Source organism: Hyaena hyaena, unplaced genomic scaffold, assembly GCF_003009895.1.
Source record: "Hyaena hyaena isolate Hyena2069 unplaced genomic scaffold, ASM300989v1 scaffold_121, whole genome shotgun sequence".
Classification (NCBI taxonomy): Eukaryota; Metazoa; Chordata; class Mammalia; order Carnivora; family Hyaenidae; genus Hyaena; species Hyaena hyaena.
The window spans coordinates 2428477-2448004 of NW_024080753.1; the positions used below are offsets into that span (position 1 = coordinate 2428477).

General features: G+C 45.5%; 1 protein-coding gene across 4 annotated transcripts in view; it reads right to left on the reverse strand.

The window, feature by feature from the left end:
* The window catches only part of EXOG (exo/endonuclease G), a 31952-nt gene that overhangs the window by 6085 nt on the left and 6339 nt on the right, over positions 1-19528 (reverse strand). For 2 of the 4 annotated variants that reach the window (XR_005529299.1, XM_039237210.1), the window contains exons 4-6: positions 18822-18898; positions 16332-16446; positions 1034-1537 (exon numbers count right to left, since the gene is read on the reverse strand). Coding sequence is in view for 3 of the 4 variants with exons in the window: in XM_039237210.1 (XP_039093141.1) it covers positions 1076-1537; positions 16332-16446; positions 18822-18898 (654 nt within the window). In the remaining variant the exon portion in view is untranslated. Of the gene's footprint in view, positions 1-52; positions 1538-16331; positions 16447-18821; positions 18899-19528 lie in introns of those variants that run through there. The other 2 variants (XM_039237211.1, XM_039237209.1) reach the window with 1 other exon arrangement.

Genomic DNA, 19528 nt, shown 5'->3' on the forward strand with positions numbered 1-19528 from the left:
CCCCCCACCCCCCGCTCCAGGTGGACACGCACCCCCCCACCCCCTGCTCCAGGTGGACACGCAGACACAAGGGGAGCAAGTCATGAGCCGGCAACTGTGGGCACAGACCCTCATTCGGTCCCTTAACCTTCAGAACGAACTGCTCATCAGAAAGCAAAGATTTCAGCACCATTTGGTGGCTGGAAGCACTGCGCCCCTGAGGCCAGCAGGCTCTGAGAAGCCCCCAGAAGGCGATGCCTTCTAACCATCAGATACCTGTGATTACCCTTCCCAAAGCGCCACAGAGGTACAGGAGTCGGAGGACATTCAAGGCCCTCTGGTGACGGCAGACAGGGCACCTCTCGGTGAGCGGGCCCAGAATCACCCCCATGTGGATGTACTTCTGGGCCAAAAGGTTCAGGGTTATCTGAACCTACCCCATGCCATTCTTTCTCCTCCGCCCCGCATGCCTCCCACCTCGTGGGTTACTCCTCTGGACAGGTGAACCGGGACAGAACACCCGGGCCCCCGCCTTCCCGCCCCCGTGTGTAAGAGGAGGACAGCGGCATTTGCCTGGGAGAGTGGCCGAGCCATCACGCATGCGACACACTGAGCTCGGCACACAGAGCACACTAAGCACAGCGAGGGAGCTGGGTGCTTCTAAGCGGCACAGCTGCGGGCCGGCAGGGCTGGGGGAGGGGAGCGGGAACCCATGCGGACAGGCCCACGCGCAGACAGAGAGCACTCACGCTAGACCTGGAGAAGGCGGAGCAGATGCGCCACACGCTGCACGACCTGGAGGTACACCCACCAAACACCTTCGCGTGCTGACATCAGGGGACAGAAAACAATGTCACCTGTGCCCAGAGTCCTGTGAACCCGACCCAAGATCAGCGTACAACCCGCACACCTCACGGTTAACCTCACAGTTAGTTCCCACGTCGGATAAAATACCGATCTCTCATCTTTTGGAGGGAAATTTAGTCTTCAATGTAGGATTTCATAATTTCTTTAAAGCAAAGCCACTAAAATACATCAGCCTGAAGGGACACACCTGCTCATGACAGATGCTCTCACGCGTCCTCTGAGACAGAAACTAAGGTGGCCTCCTCTCCAGGATTCCGGACTGCTCCTTCGCTTTGAGTTCTTCCAGTTTCTTCTTATAGCGGTTCATGAAGTAATCATCTGGTTCAACTCCTGCGTTCTTCAGATTTTCCATGACCTTCTCCAGTCTGGGTACTGATCGGGCTCCCTCAATCTTCCGTGTGCTCAGGTACAGAGTGAACTCTTGGAAATCCAGGAGCTTACAGGTGTCCACGGAGCAGATGTTCCTGATGCCGCTGGTTCTATCCAGATTAGGGAAAAACACCAGGCCTGACAACTTCTCCAGGTCCTGAAGGCTCACCTGGAACTCACTGAACTGGCGTTGGAAGCCAATGGCTTCATTGGGCACCACGAAGGCCCCTAGTGCCAGCGGTTCGGTAGACATGGGGCTTCTGCGAGCCAGGATCACCTTATAAAGGTGCGAGGGGACCGCCACATTATCCTTACCAATCACCTAAAAACAATGCAGTCGTGTGAGCAATGCCAACTTGTGCTAGCAGTTCCCAAAGTTTTCCTGAAAAGATTTTTTATGTGTTTCTGAAAAGGCATTTATAAGCTACCTTACCAATGGATTCAAACTCAACTGCCAAAGATAAGAGTGAATCGACATAGAGATTCACAGAGAAGATAAGCATCTAACAGGTAGATTCTGATCACATTCTTTACAATAACGCCACCCCAAAGAGTAGAGGTCACCTCCTCTGCTCTGTTTGTGGGACAAAGGGCAAAGGAAGGTCATGAGGGAGTCCTGGGTTTTTAACAGGCAAGAAAAGCTGTCATTTTTCTCTTCATCACATAATCAGAACTTCTGAAGCTCTAAAAATCCAAAGGTCAAATCTGCCAGCTTGGCAACTCCCAGCTCTAGAAATAAAAATAGGGCTTTAGTTTATCGAATTCACTAGGGAGCTCAACAAAGAGCCCTCAGAAAAGCAGGCAGACACACCACATCAGTATTACGATCTCCAGTTACGCCTAGACTGTGGCTCATTTTTTAAATTCAATTAAGTAAACGTGAATGCCGTTTGCTCAGAGTTTTGCACACTCTTGGGCCTATTAGCAAACACAGAACTTCAGAATATGTCATCAAACCGAGCACTCTGGAAAGGTATCCATACGACAGAGAAGCCAGAGCTGGGTCAGGCCTGCCAACAACTTGGCTGCCCATGTAGGTCGGCTCTAATAATGAAATAACATTATTATGGAGCCTTTTCACATTTCCTTCCAATTGGCTTAAAAGCCATATCCGTTTTCTGAAAAACGAAAACTGAACATCCATTTCCTTAATGGCCTCCAATGAAACGCTACAAGCCGACTACAGCAGGCACGCGTGCCACTGCCGCCCCCGGGCCCTTCCTCCGTGTAAGTAGGCATCCTGCCCCCGACGACAGCTGCCTGCTGCAGGGGCCGCTGCTAGGAGCCCAGCGAAGGCTCAGGGGTGAGAGTGGCAAGGACTCTCCTCTGCTGCCCCCTAGCTGCCCCCTACACGGCCCCTGCACCACGGCTGTCTGCGGTCTGCACACACGCAGGTCCACTGCCAAGGCCAAGGGCAGGGCTGCAGACAGGCCCCGCGACAGTACTGCTTTCTGTAAGTACTGTGTCTAACATGGCTCATCAGCGTTCACTGTACAGTTTACGAAAGCACACAGTCTACAAGCACAAAACCCTACACCCGGCCAACAAATCGTTTATGAAGCTGGGGAAATGAGCGTCGTCTTCGAGGCAAAGACTATACTGACAGAACTCTACAGAGGTCCACAGTCAGCCCACAGACCTCCAACGGGTACTAATTCAACAAAGCAACTCTGAGGTGCTATGGCGGCTGCTCCTGGTAACACGGAAAGGCTCACGCTTTCCAATGAACGCGGCTGGTGTCTGGTCTCCAGACGCTTCCCAGCTAGAGGAGTCGTCAAGCCCCGGGGCTCTCACTAGGGGCACACTGTGCTCAGATGCCAATGCAGAGCACAAACTGCACGAAGGGAGTGGCTGCAAGGAAAGCCGGGGGCCGGAACTGAGGGCACAGCTGCGGCGGAGCCATGGTTCACAGGGTAGAAGTTCAGTGGGCTTCAGGGGTTAGCTGGGAGCCAACGGCTAAGCGAATCCTTCATGCCACCTGGTGGCCCTTCCCCACCACTGCAGCACAGCCTCAGACCAAACCAGGAGCCTTAGAGACCATTCACTGTCTGGTTTTCTCTCCTCGTGGACTCTGTCTACAAACAAATAGCAAATTTCAAGAATAATTAAATGGTCGTGCACTTCTAGTGCCAACCAGGGCTTCTAATCAGAGTCTTTAAATTCCAGCCCAAAGTAAAGAAGCTTGATGTTTTAAGATTTATAAAAATAAACCATTTCTATTGGGTTTTCAAAAACACACAATAACCAGAAAACCTCCATCACTGCCTTTAAGAATCCTCAAGGACACGAAAATTCCTCCTAAGAACCACATCGTGTGACTATTTCAGCCACAACCTTCTCACAATGTTTCAACAAGGAGGGGCAAAATACTGCCCCTGGAAATGAAGAGAAAAATGAAAACTTCATCACTATCCTCTCTGATTCAGTCTGCTGTGTTCTTAGGAAGTAAACGTCTGTAACCTGCTTAAAACAGGAACCAGCAACATTTGGAAATTCAGAGAACCCATTCTTTCTTCCTTGAATTTAAGACTTAAAAAAAAATCCTGAAATATTTTAGAGTCATCACCTTTGTAGACAACTCAACGTACATGATAAAATTATCCCAATTCTGGGAAAACTGGAAGTCTTTCATAAAATGTCTCTAGAACCTGCTAGGGACCGAAACCCCAGGGACTTGGTCAAGTCCTGGCTTCGCCAGTAGGATGCAAGTCATGTCCACTGGTACCTTCTTTCTCCATTCCTAAAAGAGGTAATAACCACGTTTATGCTGCCTGTCTCACAAAATAGTTACGAAGACACAAAGACATGTTACTTAAAAAAAAAGTTTCAAAATCTGCAAGACCTATGGAAAAAGCAATTTCTGTAGTGGATGTCATTCAAAAGATCAGATGTAATTTCATTTGGTACAAAAAACACTGCTGCTGAGGGAGAGTGGGGAAATATGGGATCAAGCAAGATTAGATCAGTTAAAGGTGGACAACAGGGTTTCAGAAGGAAGCAGGATGGGCACAAACGAGACCCTCAACAAAAGGCTCAGGGCTTAACATGAACTAAGTCTTCAGTAACAGTAAATCAGCACACATACCGGTCTTAGAAGATTCAGGCGTAAAAATACAAAGGAAACACTCACTGCTGTTAAATTACCAAAAAGCATGGAACTCTTGTCAAGATTGCAACAAAAACTGGAAATCAGCTGGGTGTAACTAGAAGACTAGAGGTAGAGACCAGCCGTAAAGCCATAAACCCTCACTCACCACCTGAAGTTAGCTTCGTGCCGCCGCCCGAGGCGTCCTTCCGTCCAAGAGACCGGAAGGACAATGTGCTCCCCCGGCCCAGCCCCACACACACGGCCCTGGGGACCAGAGAGACTGGCAGCAAACAGTCCTCAGGCTGAGCCCGCCATGTGCCAGGCCACCGGCATGCGCCAACTGCGCCTTAAATAAAACTGAGCAGCGGCATGAAGAACACACACGTCTCTGCTAGAATCAGACACATACAAGATATCTGCTTACATCCCCTGGTAAGACAAAAAGAGAAAATCCGAACATAATAGTGTTGGACCCATCAAGAGACCAAGCCCTTAAAAAATCAAGACAATGGGGGCACCTGGGTGGCTCAGCGGGTTGCAGGTCCGACTCTTGATTTCGGCCCAGGTCACCATCCCAGGTTCATGGGATGGAGCCCTGCGTTGGGCTGCGCACGAAGTGTGACGCCTGCGTGAGATTCTCTCCACCACCACCCCCTTCCTCTCTCCCTCCCTCTGCTTGCGCTCTCTAAAGTAAAAACATTAAAATTAAAAAGTCAAGCCAATCAAGTGGTGGAAAGAAACCACGTCAGGGAGGTAAGCAGGGACCCAGGCCCTAGAGGACAGAGGCACGAGGAATGGAGGGAGTCAGAACACGCGGCGAGGCCCACGGGCAGAGGGCCGGCCTCGCATCAGCGCTCGGCTGGGGCAGGAGCCTGTGCGGCGGCACAACAGCCGGGGGACGGCATGGCACGCGCCGGGTGAGGAGGCGGCACCCGCTGGGCCTCAGCCCAACAGCAGCACCTTGGGAAGGTCCATTCTACTTGGAGATTTAGGGTGGGAGGAAGGAGATACTTCGGCAGTAAAATAATTTATTTTTCAATTAAAACAGATACGGGCATGAATAAAAGTTCTGCCTAAAGATAAAACAGAAGATTTAAAAAAAAAAAAAAACCCAAACCATTACTCCCCAATCACTTCGGGTGATGCCTCACAATTCCTGGCGGAATGCTTCCCATTCCCTCGCCTCTAGGGATGGGTTGGAATGAGTCTGGAAAAAACGGTGTAGAATGAAAATGCAGATGGGAAGTACTTCCAACCACCACCACCACCACCGCCACCGCCACCGCCATCATCACCACCACCGCCGCCACCACCACCATCATCGCCGCCACCGCCACCACCGCCACCACCACCGTCACCGCCACCACCGCCACCACCGCCGTCATCACCACCACCACCGCCGCCGCCGCCGCCGGGTGATCAACTGGAAGCTCACTTTCCTGTCAGGTCACCTACAGTGTCCAGGCCAGAATCTTCAGGTATGTTTCACTTGTCTGGACTCAATCTCCTCTTGAAACACGCACATCAGAGGAAGCACACGGATGACCTCAGCTATGATAAAGGGGGTGATTCTGATTAGAGCTGTCAGATGACTCACTTCTGATAAAATCACTGCTACTGACCCTCCCTCGGGCTCACATTCACTCAGTGCTGTGACGCTGTTCCCTTCCCTGCGTGTTCTAACAGACATTTCCGCCTGGCTGCAAGGGACCCTCCCCTTGGCCCATTTTCTGTTCTTAGTTTTGCATGCTAGCAGATCTCACTTGCAGCTTGCTCTCCGTCTTCACCACCTTTGACCCCCTGGCCTGAAGCTGCTGTGGAGGAGGAGCACAGCAACCCCTTCACTGTGGACTTCTGAGAGCCTCGGAGAAGAGCACGCTGAAAGACTGGCAGTTCTCTACGCACCGGTGGCCCGCGCCTGGACCGCCCCCTTGACAGTTACTAGCTAGCTGACTTGGACCTGACCCCTCAACACCTCAATTTCCTTGCCTCTAAAAAAAGACAACCACTACTTCCCTGTAAGAACTGTTATTAGGACTGAATGAGACAGAAGGTCTAAAACTGCATGTATACCGTGTGGTAGACCCCGCCCTCGGTTAATACTAGTTCATTTGCTTCACGTCCCACAGTGTACACATATGTGCTTCATTGCCTAGAAAGAAAACTGAATAAACACCCTCATTTTTATTACCTATATGCTCCGAAAATAAGATTCAGAATATAGTTGTAAACAAGCAATAAATATTAAATGGGAGGGTCTGAGAAAACAAAACACTTTCCAGGCATTCTGAACTGCCATACATAACTGCAAGGTATTCCACTGAAAACAGGAATTCACAACTCAGCTATTTACCCCAGAGAGGAGCACACCAGTCTCGAGGGCTGGGCGTGCTGCACCCCCGTGCTCAGCCTCACCAAGTGACGTGCTTTTATCCACGACTGTTTGTCATGGGTTCCCAGAGGACAGCCTGATGGTTTTAGCGGGGCGTGTAAGGGTTCAAACACCTGGCTCCAACCCTCCCCGTCAGGTTTGTCTCCTTCCCTACACGAGGGCTTTACCCCAGCTGTCTCCTCGAGGAACTTCCTGTTTTCCAGCACGTTTCTTACCTTCTCCCATCTCTGCCCCTTGCTGGCTCTGCCTCCCATGTCTGTTTTCTTTAGCCAAATTCTCCCATGTTTACATGTGTGTATGTACGTATATGCATATGTATAAAATCTGACCCGCCTAAATTCTTAAAATGGCAAGCTGAAACATTTTCTCCTAAATAATTTACTAAAGCATATTTTGCTTTCAGAATAATAGATACACTACAGACTTTAACTTTAAAATTCCACCTGAAGTTGTTTGACCTGAAAAAATAATGCCACGTCTAACAAAAGCTGTATTACTACAGAGAAAATGTTGGTGAAAAATACAAATATAAAAAAGTAAATCACTTCGATATGAATCTTTAAAAAATGAGAAACTATATCCCTCTCCAGGGATATAGATTCCTATCAGCATTCACCTTTACATACACATACATAATACACAGTTAAGTGCTTTCTTTACAACCCAAGTGTATAAATCCCCCCCCCCAAAAAAAAACTACAAAGGAGCAATGAAGATGGAGAAAGAACGCTTTCCAAACAGTAAGCCTCTAAAGGCAACAGAATTGGTACACTATGTTCTCTGGGGCTCTCTCCACCCACTATAAAAGGCTAAAAATAAACGTGGTGAACACACATGACAAGCCAACAGCAGACCGAGCACTCAACTTGTCGTCCAGATCCTGGTTTCTAAAAGCCAATCCCCATGAAAAGGAACCAGGACTCCGTGGCAAGATGGCTGATCCCTGAGACTGGCCATGATGAGCCTGGACCATCACATTATTCCAGAAAGTAGAAGTGCTAAAAATACGACGAGGATGTGCCAAGACACACAGGAGACAGCCTGAGGGGCTCCCACTGGCCAAATCAAAGACGATTTGAGCATCGAAATGAATACACAGCAGATGGACTGAAACTCACTGAATAAAACAAGAAGCCATCAATTCACACTGATAATAAATAAGAAGGAAAAGCTCTTCCTTACAGTAGAATGTCAAATAATAAAAGTAGAAGGAATAAGAATTAGAAAATCATTATTTGGCAATAAGTTTAGCATTAATTAATTTAGGCCAGAATCTTCAATGGATGCTAAAACTAGCAGGTGACAGTTTGGAGAGGAAAAGAATACTTAACACGGCCTCAAAGGACTTCCACAGACAGCTGATTCGTTTCAAAGGGGTAATGATGACTCAGCAGTGAAGAGGTCGAGAGAGCGCCACCTTGCCCAGCGATCTAAGGTAATATCCCCGGTGCCAGCACAACCCGGCAGCACAGGCACCTTCCGGGATGCTCCGAGGGGCACGCAAGCCCACGACGTAATCAGAGGGAACGGGACACAAACCCAATTTGAAGAACACACTACAAAACAACTGGCCTGAATTGGTCAACGTCAACATCATTAAAGACAATAAGGCTGAGGAACTAACTGTCTGAGATTAAGGAAGACGAAAGGGACATGATAGCTAAACGCAATGCATGATCCTAGACTTCACTCCACATCGGGGAAAACCGGCTACGTGACGAACGTACTGGAGCGACGTGGACTGTCCCCTGGACGATATTCTTCGATGCTGAATTTCATGAATCTGACCACGCTACTGTGGTTATGTGACAGCTGGAGTATTTAGGGGGAAAGAGCATCTGCAATGACCTCTCCAGCAGCCGAGAAAATCCTCAGAACAGCTGCATACACAGAGAGGGGTGCAACGCTGCAGGCCGCTAACGAGTCCAGGGGAAACACAGTGCAGCTCTCTGTTCTCACAACTTTTCTACAAATTTGAAATTATCTCAAAATGAAATGTTATAAAATATCAACGTGCTCTGCCAAAGGCTGTGCAAAAAACTAATGAGTAAGGATTAAAGGAGGTTTCCAGTTCAAAATGGCAACCTGGGCCGAGGCCTTTGCTCCTCTCTCCCCCAGGTTGGAAAATATACATATTATCGGGGCATCTATGTACCCCACTGGGTGGCTCAGTCGGTTAAACGTCCGACTCGTGACTTCAGCTCAGGTCATGACCTCACAGTTCGTAGGATCGAGCCCCAGGTCCAGCTCCATGCAGACAGTGCAGAGCCTGCTTGGGACTCTCTCCTTCTCTGTCTGCCCTTCCCCTGCACTCTGTCACATAAATAAACATTAAAGAAAAATATCTAAACCAGATTATGCCACTGTCCCCATCAAACAGCATCACACGCCCTGAACACGGTCGGGGCCTCTCCCGGTTGCCTCCTCCTCACTGCTCCCTCGCCCCAGCCGCGCAGGCACCCCGGCAGCTCCCTGAATACGCCAAGCTAACCTCACCCCCGCGTCTTTGCGCTTGCTGGAAGGCTCCTCACAAGTTACTCCCTTACTTCCCTTAGGTTTCTGCTCAGTCTCGTGTCCTCTTAGCAGTTGACCCTTTCTTTTCCACCCCCGTGTTTTCTTTGCCATATGGCACTTTGTTTATCGTGCATCTGCTCTCCACTAACCTAAGCTCCGTATCACACACAGCTTCGTTTACTGCTGTTATCAGAAATGCCTAGGATAGTGCCAGGTACACAGTAGGAGCTTAATAAGTATCTGCTGAATAAAAGGAAGGAAAGGAGGGCGGGGGGGTGGGGTGGAGAGAAGGGTTGGAAGGGAGGAAACAAGTGGTTCATGTTAGAACAGAAGTCAGAGGGCTCCAAGAATGGAGTCATCAAGAAACTCATTAACCTTTCTAAAAAATAGTAGGACGTTGAGGTTAAATGGCCTGAAACAGAAAGGAGAGCACAGTACTCCATTATTTAAAGCAGCAGTTATAACCCCTGCCTCCTGTATTCCCCACTTCTCAGAGTTTTGTTGTTTGTGGAATACTCTCTCAAGTGGCAGAGAGTTAACGATACAGGATTATACCTACTTCTCCACAGATCCCAACATTCTACCTAAACATTCAGAGTACTATCCGTGCTGCTTTATACTTTCAACAGAGCCAGGACTCTAACACTCAAAGGCCAACAAGGGCCAGACAGGAAATGTAAACGGATGAAATGGGCCACGTGAGGACTATGGTGAAAGGAAAAAGATGTGCTCCGTCGAGAGAGAAAGCTGCTACTACATGTTCCCTATAGGAATGTGTGCCAAGTGTTTGAGTCATCTGATTTTTTTAAAAGAAGCTAATATCTGGATTTTTTTTAAACACTCTTTTTAAGTTTACTTATTTTTCAGAGAGAGAGAGAGGGAGTGAGAGAGCATGTACAAGCAAGGGAAAAGCAGAGAGAGGAGAGAAGAGAGAGAAAATCCCAAGCAGGCTCCAAGCTGTCAACATGGAGCCCAACATGGGGCTCAAACTCACGAACCGTGAGATCAAAAATCAGATGCTTAAGCAACGAAGCCACCCAGGCGCCTCTAATATTGGGATTTTTATGTGAAACAGCGTAATTAATAAAAATTAGCAACTATTTCAACAGCAACACAGCGTGTTAGCCAAATCAAATAATCTACAGGCTGGATATGCCACCAGAGGCCTCTGTCTAGAATCTCTGCTACAGGCAAAGCTCAGACCAAATTACTGCAAATGAAAAAGTGCTATAAACACTGACAATACATAAGTGATAGATTAAGAAGTAAAGGTTTAAGTATAGTACATAAAGTTGATGTAAAGTTTGCCAACAGAAGACCTAAACGTGAATGACATAACGGAACAGTGTGTGAAGTGAACCAAAGAAAAGTCATATATTTCATAGTGAAAAGCATCAACAGAAACTATTAAAATGGGAAAATCAAAATTATGAAATACAGTTTAGCACCCTTATTCTCAGACAGGTAGGTAACCAGCAGAAGAACTAGGAGCCTGGACAGTGGGGCTGGGACTGGAAACTGTCCCTTTCATACCTCTCATACTATTGAATTTCATTATGATGTCATATACTTTTAATGTTTAAGGGTTACCATTTTCACTACTATGCACAGAGAGTTCCATAACAATAAGTTTTTAACATTTAAATTTAAGGCTCCAACATGAGGAAGGAGAAAAAGCATCAATATTAAACTATGTTTTTTTTCTTTTTTAAGATTTTTTTTTAATGTTTTTTATTTATTTCTAGGAGAGAGAGAGAGAGAGAGAGACAGCATGAGCAGGGGAGGGTCAGAGAGAGAGGGAGTCACAGACTCTGAAACAGGCTCCAGGCTCTGAGCTGGCAGTCAACACAGAGCCCGATGCGGGACCCGAACCCACGAACCGCAAGATCATGACCCAAGCGAAAGTCGGACGCTTAACCGACTAAGTCACCCAGGCGCCCCAATATTAAACTATGTTTAATATAAGTATCTAACTTCACAACTTCTAACATAATACATAATTTATGAAAAACAGATTCAAAAGTTGGTGGGGTTTTTTTTTGTTTTTGTTTTTTGAGAGAGAAAGAGAGAGAACAAGCACACATGTGAGTGGGGAAGGGGCACAGTGGGAGAAAGTGTAGAGCCTAACGCAGGGCTTGATCCCACTACCCTGGGATCATGACCCAAGGCCAAAATCAAGTATCAGATACTCAACCAACTGAGCCACCCAGGCTCCCATCAAAAGCTTTAAAATTAACAGAAAGGCATCTGCTGTCTAAGGTTCTGTGGATGAGAAAAGAAAAAAAAAAATCTAAGAAATTCTTCCTTACTAAAAACTTCCTTACTAATCCCAGGACTCTGCCCCATGTGTTGATACACATGTCAAAATAGCAACCTTGTACAATCTAGTCCAACTGTACCTTATCTTTCAGATAGTATTTGAAGTTCTTGATATGACTACGGACATTTCCTGATTTCAGTACAAATGAAGTTTCGGTATTATTCATTTCTGATGGTTTTAAGGATGAGAAAAGTAAAAATGTATACTTTCTCTGTCCTGATTTCTGGACTCCAGGCAGATCGGCACAGAAACGGGCAGAGAGCGCCGCTGGAGGCCTCTGCCTCACTGGCGGTGCGCGAGCTTCAGCAAAGTCTGAGCAGAAGTTATTAAGAAAGTGAAGTGATAAACGCTGTTGACTCAAAGAAATGCAGAGAGGTGGCTCACAGGACATGAAATCCAGGAACGAAGGGGGAAAGCAATCAAGAGTGCAATCTGAGACACGCCACTTACAATTCCGTATACGTCCTCCCACACGACAGTCCTGGAAGATTTGTGGGGTTAAGGACCTGCCAGGGGGCAAGCATAGGTCCTATAAATTAACACAGATATGGAAAACTAACAGGACAGGTCCAGAGGCCCAGAAGGTGAAAAAAAAGACCTAAGACCAATAAGGTTTTAATATAAAAACAAAAAAACAAGACTATTACTCAAAGCACACTCTTCAGGAAGCTGACCCTGACTGCTCTCACACAGTCCGTCACCATGACACTAATTTGGGTGACGAGAGATGACAGGTCTGTTTTGAAACTCTCTGTAAGGCTTGACTAGCAGTCACTGATGAGTGTAGGAGCGAGGTAAGTCTTTTTAGTGGTGAGTTTCATATATTCCAGTGTAATGAAGAACTCTGGTATAGAAAAGATATATTAAAATGTATGTACATATACATATTTCATTCTAATTACAAGATTAGCACAAAGAACCCTTGTGTGCCCTTCACAGATTCGTCAGCTGTTAACATTTTGCCCACTTTGCTTTATCACTCTTTTTTTCCCTCTGTATTTTTCTTTTCCCTAAACCCTTTGAAAATAAATCACAGAAGCATCCTTCAGGATGTATTTGCTAAGAGCAAAGATGTTCACTTACATAATCACAGTACAATTATCAAAATCAGAAAATTTGACTCTAACAAAATACAATTATCTACTCTACAGACCTCAAATGTTGCCAGCTGTCTCGATAATGTCCTTCTTAGACATTATCGTTTGTTTTCTGATCTAGGATCTGACCTGAGGTCACACAATGCATTTTTGTTCCCGTAACAGTTCAAGTCCCACTAATCTGGAGCAGTTAGCATCTCAAGCTTTGTCTTTGAGGACGCCGACGTTCTGGAAGAGCGCAAGGCAGCCGTTTCACAGATGGCCCTGCAAGGGCCCTGCCTGACGCTCCTGCACAGTGAGGCTCAACGCGAGGCTTTTCGGCAGACACATCACAGAAGTGACACCGCATTCTTCTCAGCGCGTCACACGGGGAAACCCAGCTCATCGGTAACCCCATTACTGACAATATTAACCTCCATCACGGGGTTCAAGTTCCCCATGTACAGTTCCCATTTCCTGCTTTGTTATTAATACATAATTTGTGGAGAGACTCTTTTAACTATACAAACTTCCTACTTCCCTTCCCATAAAACTTTCACTCACTAGTTTTAGCATCTACTGATGATCTTGCCTGAATCACTTACTACCATGATGGGGGCAAAAAGATTTTTCTAACTCCTCCATTCTTTCTTTTTTTTAATTTTTAATAGTTTATTGTCAAGTTGGTTTCCATATAACACCCAGTGCGCATTCCCACAAGTGCCCTCCCCCATACCCATCACCCCCCCTTCCCCTCCCCCCCACCCCCATCAGCCCTCAGTGTGTTCTCAGCATTCAAGAGTCTCTCATGGTTTGCCTCCCTCCCTCCTGCCCACTATTTTTCCCCTTTTTCTCCCGCTTTGTCCTAACTCTTCCATTCTTATAAACTTATTAATTGACATTCTACATAAGCAGAAGTTTTTCCTTACACTCATGTGTTTTTACAATTTATTAGAAGTAAGGACTCTTATTCAATTCAATAGATGTACGGGCCTTTATATTTTGGCAGCAAAGAGCCCCCGACACAGTAATGTGGGGCTCCTACAAGCTGATTCCACGTCCTCTGCCGTGTCCTCACTGTATGAGCACTTTCTGCTTTCTGGCACAAGATGTTCCATTTTGTACTCTCCCCATAGCAGGCCTGGAATCAGTCTACTGGGTTCTTCCAGTAGAAGATGCTTTTTTATTTTTTATTTAAGGATTATTTTAGGCTGGATTTTTTTTTAAGTTTATTTATTTATTTAGAAGAGAGAGAGAACACATAAGCATGGGAGGGGCAGAGAGAGAGGGAGAGAAAGAATCCCAAGTGGGCTCTGAGCTGATAGCTGATAGCTGACAGCATGGAGCCCGACACAGGGCTCAAACTCATAAACCATGAGATCATGACCTGAGACAAAATCAAGAGATGCTTAACTGACTGAGCCACCCAGGTGCCCCATTTAAGTTTTTATTTTGAGAGAGACAGAGAGAGAGAGAGAGAAAGCACAAACTGGGGAGAAGGGGAAGCGAGGGAAAGAAAGAATCCCAAGCAGGCTCTACGTTGTCAGCATGGAGCTCAGTGTGGGACTCGATCCCATGAAGCGTGAGATCATGACCTGAGCCAAAGTCCAGAGTTGGACACTTAACCCCCGGAGTTACCCAGGCGCTACAAGATGGCTCTTTAGAAACAAGATCTGGTATCAAGGTGTGCTCATATGGCTGCTTTTAGGCCTGTTCAACAGAAAGAGCTGGTGGATACATAGTATTTATATTTTTAAAAGTTATATCCAATTTAAGGAAAAAATATATACTTTCAGCAAAAAATATACTACAGCATTTGGCCAACCCATACTTAACAGAAATATCCAGCCTCCCACCCCAAAAAAAAAAGCTGTCAGTGAAATGCTCTTAATTACTGGGTTAATATTTCCTTGTAAACTTTGTATAAATTCTCCTACTACAGCAAGCTACTTGTAAATCTTTCAATTTTCTGAAAACAAACCATACATAAAACTAACTTGATCACTTAAGGTTTAAAAGTCAAAGTTAGGAGAACCTCCTTCCCAATGCTAAGAGTAAAGAGGATTTCACAAAGCTCAAGAATAATTAATATTTTAAAAGTAAGAGAATACAGGGAGCCGATTTTTTTCTTCCAACATAACAAAAAATACTGAAATCAAAATTGCCAGTTGATCGGAGGAGAGAGATTAACCTGCTTAACATACTAACTCCTTCGCTAGCCCTTCCCTCCCATAAGAACCCCAAGAACACTCGGAGGGCATGAGCACCCATGTGACCTCTGGAGGCTGGCACAACACTATGTGGCCGATGCAGACGGGCTGATGACAAGCAGGTGGGACACAACACACCCTGAAGTTATTTTCGTTTTCCTAAATCTGTTTCTCACGTCATTTCGCTTTATCACAGACTCCCTCAAGTATTATTTAACCTGAGCAGCGTGTATTAAATCCCTGCTTTACTGCTAGAGCTGAGCTAGGTGTTCCCTCCGAATACAACTCTTGGAGCTACAGGAAGCCCTTCAATCCCTCTTCACTCTATCGCCTCTTCCTCCTCAGTCCCACCGGCTCCGTACCCTGTACAGACCTCACAGCACCTCACTGTGTCAATTCAGCCTCCTTCTCGACGCACTCCTCACACCGCTTAGTCTCACACCACTTATTCTGCCCTTACAGTGTAACCTCTTTCCTTCAGTCCATAAGGTGCTTAAACATCTTGCATGTAAAAAACTTCATCTTTTTTTAAAAACTCAAGCATCTACAAGAAGAGCCATTCCTCCCACTTATTCTGCCCACTGCCCCCTAAATATGATTCTGAACTTTTCCCTCTCCTCACCAAAACATGAGTCCATGGCTACTCTCTCCCGCACTCCGCTCCCGCCCCTCCTCCAGCTGCCTGAGTCCGGCCCCGTGTCTGTTATCATACGGACAGCCCCTGTGACATACCATTCGCCTGGTCTCTGACTTCCCTTTCGAACAGCCCTTCCTCACCTACCTTCTATACGGTGCTGCTAGAACACTCCAGAGAAGACCCCAAACAAACCAAGTGTCGCCCACGCTTAAAATAAACCTAGGACTTTTCTCTAAATATTAACATCTAAGCCTTCATGGAATATAAAGCCTCTTGTTTTACCTGTAGGTGCAGAAAGCCTCATCCCCTCTGAGGCACCCATGCCCTTCTTGAACCCTGAGCTCCAATCTTTATCAACGATACCTGAATTCCAGACCTATGCTGTTAATCACAAAGGCCCTGTGCTCGCACTGCTCCATCTTTTGAATTCCCATGCTCCCTTCCTTACTCAGTGTATACTTTTTCCCCATTTTAAAACAATTTCATTCCAGGAGAGTTAACATACAGTGTTATATTAGCTTCAGGTGTACGATATACACTGACTCACTCTTCCTCATCTGTCCAGATCTAGCTCACGAATCACCTCCTCTGTTAAGTCTTCCCAACCGACCGACACAGACAGTCAGCCAGCCCTCCTGTGACAGCCCTTCATCTGTGTACATAGCTCTGCTGCAGCGTATCACACTCTAATGCGATTAGCTGACAACATGTCTGTCTCCCGTTGTGAGCTGTGAGCTCCTTGATGTCAGTGGTTGCTTTTGAATCCATCATTACATCCCCTGTGCCTGTGATAAATAAAGGAAATTAAAAAGTAGAATACAGAATGAAATTATGACCTCAGACAAATAACGTAGCCTGAATGTTAAAGCACGCCCCCACCTGGTAACTAACGGTTTTCTTTCCATCACTTCCAGTCTGCGGTAAAGTCAGTGGTCCAGACACTATCCAAACATCTTCAAACCTCTCTGTCAGTTCTCGACAGTATATTTCCATTCTGAAAAACAGCAAAAAAAAAAAGGCATGATACGCTCAGACATAAATACAGAAAAGAAGCAAACCATTACCAAATCCCCAGGAAAGACAGCAGGAATACCGAATTTCACAAATGAATGTGAACAAGACAACATTGTGAGCATATGAGCAATAACTGTCCCTGTCCTTCACTGCAGAAACTTAACAATTATACACATTCATACAACCACCTACATTTTCCTGTGTGTGCACTGTGTACGTATTTCAGAACTGAGATTCTATTTTGTTTTATGCCTTATCTTTCTGTGTTGTAGTTCTCAATCTTTTTCAAGAGTTATATATCATTTCAACAAGTTGATCCACCTCATTTATTTAGCCATGCCTCCTGTGGGGCAAATGGGTTCATCCTAACACTTCTCACATAAGGCAACATTCCTTAGGATGAACCTCAAGGGCCAGAACTGCTTTACGGAATGCATATTTTAATAACACTTGATTATATGCAGCAGTATTTTTAATGGTATTGTGCCAATTTACTCTATAGACTCCAAAACCGGACACTGTAGTTTCACAACAATCCTTACCACACTGGGATTTATCATTTAAAAATGACTGCCAATTTACTAGATAAAAATGGCAAGTAGTTTAATATGCACTTTCTTACACTGCAGTTGGGAGAGATTTATGAAAAATTACAATGCACGTTATCATCCCTCAGCTTCCATATCTAAAAAATAAAATCAACGGTATTGTACTTCACAGCATAAATGCCTAATTATCAGGTAAATTCCCCTCCCAAAATATATCCTTTGGGACAGGAAAATGTTAAATGCTTCCACAGGTATGCAACCAGCCAAGACAAAAAGGAAACTATAAGACAAATATCCCAGGTCTTCAACAAATAATTTGCAAGGACAAAAAAAAAAAAAAAAAAGAATTAGAAGGGAAACCTACAGATGAAAAGAATATAAAGTGAACATATCACCCAAATCTATATGCAGACCCTGTTTGAATTCTGATTCAAACCAATCAACCAGAAAAAAAATTAAAGAGAATCAGAGAAACTTGAACACTAATTGTAAAATTGGTAACAAGGAATTACTGCTAAATTTTTAGGAGTAATGATAGCACTTTGCTTCTATTTTTTAAAAACCCTTATCTTTTAGGGGCACCTGAGTGCCTCAGTTGGTTACGCATCCGACTCTTGATTTCAGCTCAGGTCATGATCTCACAGTTCATGAGTTTGAGCCCCGTGTCAGACCCCTCACTAACAGCATGGAGCCTGCTTAGGATGGTTGGGGGGTTTTTTTTTTTTTTTTTTAAATGTTTTATTTATTTCTAGCAGAGAGAGAGAGAGAGAGCGCGAGCAGGGGAGAGTCAGAGAGTGAGGGAGTCACAGACTGAAGCAGGCTCCAGGCTCTAAGCTGGCAGTCAGCACAGAGCCCGACGCGGGGCCCGAACCCACGAACCGCGAGATCATGACCTAAGAGAAAGTCGGACGCTTAACCGACTAAGCCACCCAGGCGCCCCGGTTGGGGTTTTTTTTAAGTTTATGTATTTATCTTGAAAGAGCAGCATGTGTCTCCTCGGGGAAGGAGGAGAGAAAAAGGGAGAGAGAGAATCCCTAGCTGACAGCATGTAGCCTGACATGGGGCTCGATCTCACCAACCATGAGATCATGACCCGAGTGGAAATCAGGATGCTCAGCTGACTGAGCCAGAGGCACCGCTCCAAACCGGATGATTTAATAGTTAGGTTCTATCAAAAACTGGTTAACAGTTACATTCAATTGTACCAAAACTTAAAAAAAAAAAAAAGCCCAGCAACTCTTGAAATACAGGTAGAAAAAAAATACATAGTGTCCTCTGGACATACTTAAGAAGTTCCTAACGCCCCTGTGATATTTTGAGTAGTTTCTTCCCAAATTTGACTTCTGACCAGTGGCAAACATGACCTACATGGCTGGCAGCTTTGACGTCTGTGCTCCCACAGGTCACTGCACCAAGACAGAGCAGGGACCGCTGGTCCAAAGCACTTACCATCAGCAGGGCCAGCCTTTGATAAACAAAGAGAAACGGCTGATGGGTGCACTAGTACATTCTCTGGAAGCATCATTCATGTCCCACAGAATCATATTTTAAAACCCTCATCCCAGAGCGCCTGGGTGGCTCAGTCAGTTAAGCGTCCGTCTTCGGCTCAGGTCATGATCTCACGGTTCGTGGGTTCGGGCCCCGCGTCAGGCTCTGTGCTGACAGCAGAGCCTGGAGCCTGCTTCAGATTCTGTGTCTCCCTCTCTCTCTGACCCTCCCCTGCTCACACTGTCTCTCTCTCTCTCTCTCTCAGAAATAAATAAAACATTAAAAAATTAAAAAAAAAAAAAAAACACTCATCCCTCACCTGTTCCAGTATCCAGCATTATTATCAAAATTCTGAGGCACAATATTAGAAAGGTAAAAGGTTTCAGCCATGGCTTGCTGTAAAAAGAAATAAAAAGAGTAACCTGCACGGAAATGCCTTCCTCTTTCAAATTTTACAGAGACACAAAAAACCAGTTCCTTAAACATTAGCTCTAGGCAATTACAGTGACCACTGTTGAAATAAATGAAAGCCACAGTTACTCCAGGTCACAAAGCCCCATACAGATTATTCAAAATAGGGACTATAACAAAATAAGCAGTTTGGTATCCTAGCTTTCTTTATAATTCTTAAAGTTCAAACCTGTTATACAGACTCTAAGAACGAAGTTTCCAATATAAAGCTAAAGGGTAAGTTTTTGCCCTCTGGCAAAGAGTTTCTCCATAAAGGTCACCTTTCAGAAACTTTACTTGAGTAATATAACACAAACATTTTAGTAAAAAGTGGAAGAGAATTCCTTGTTCTTCTGAATTTCTGGTCACTATGTGTTCATTCATTTCACACTTCTGACTCATAAATATGAGGCTGTCATTGTATTTTCTTCCACTGATCTATATTAACTGCCAATGCCATCAACTACCTTCTCTTCAAGCAATGGTTCTCAACCTTGAATGCACACTGAGAGAGAGCTTTAAAAATACTGGTGCCGGGGTTCCACACCCCTAGAGTTTTGGATCTAACTGCTCTGG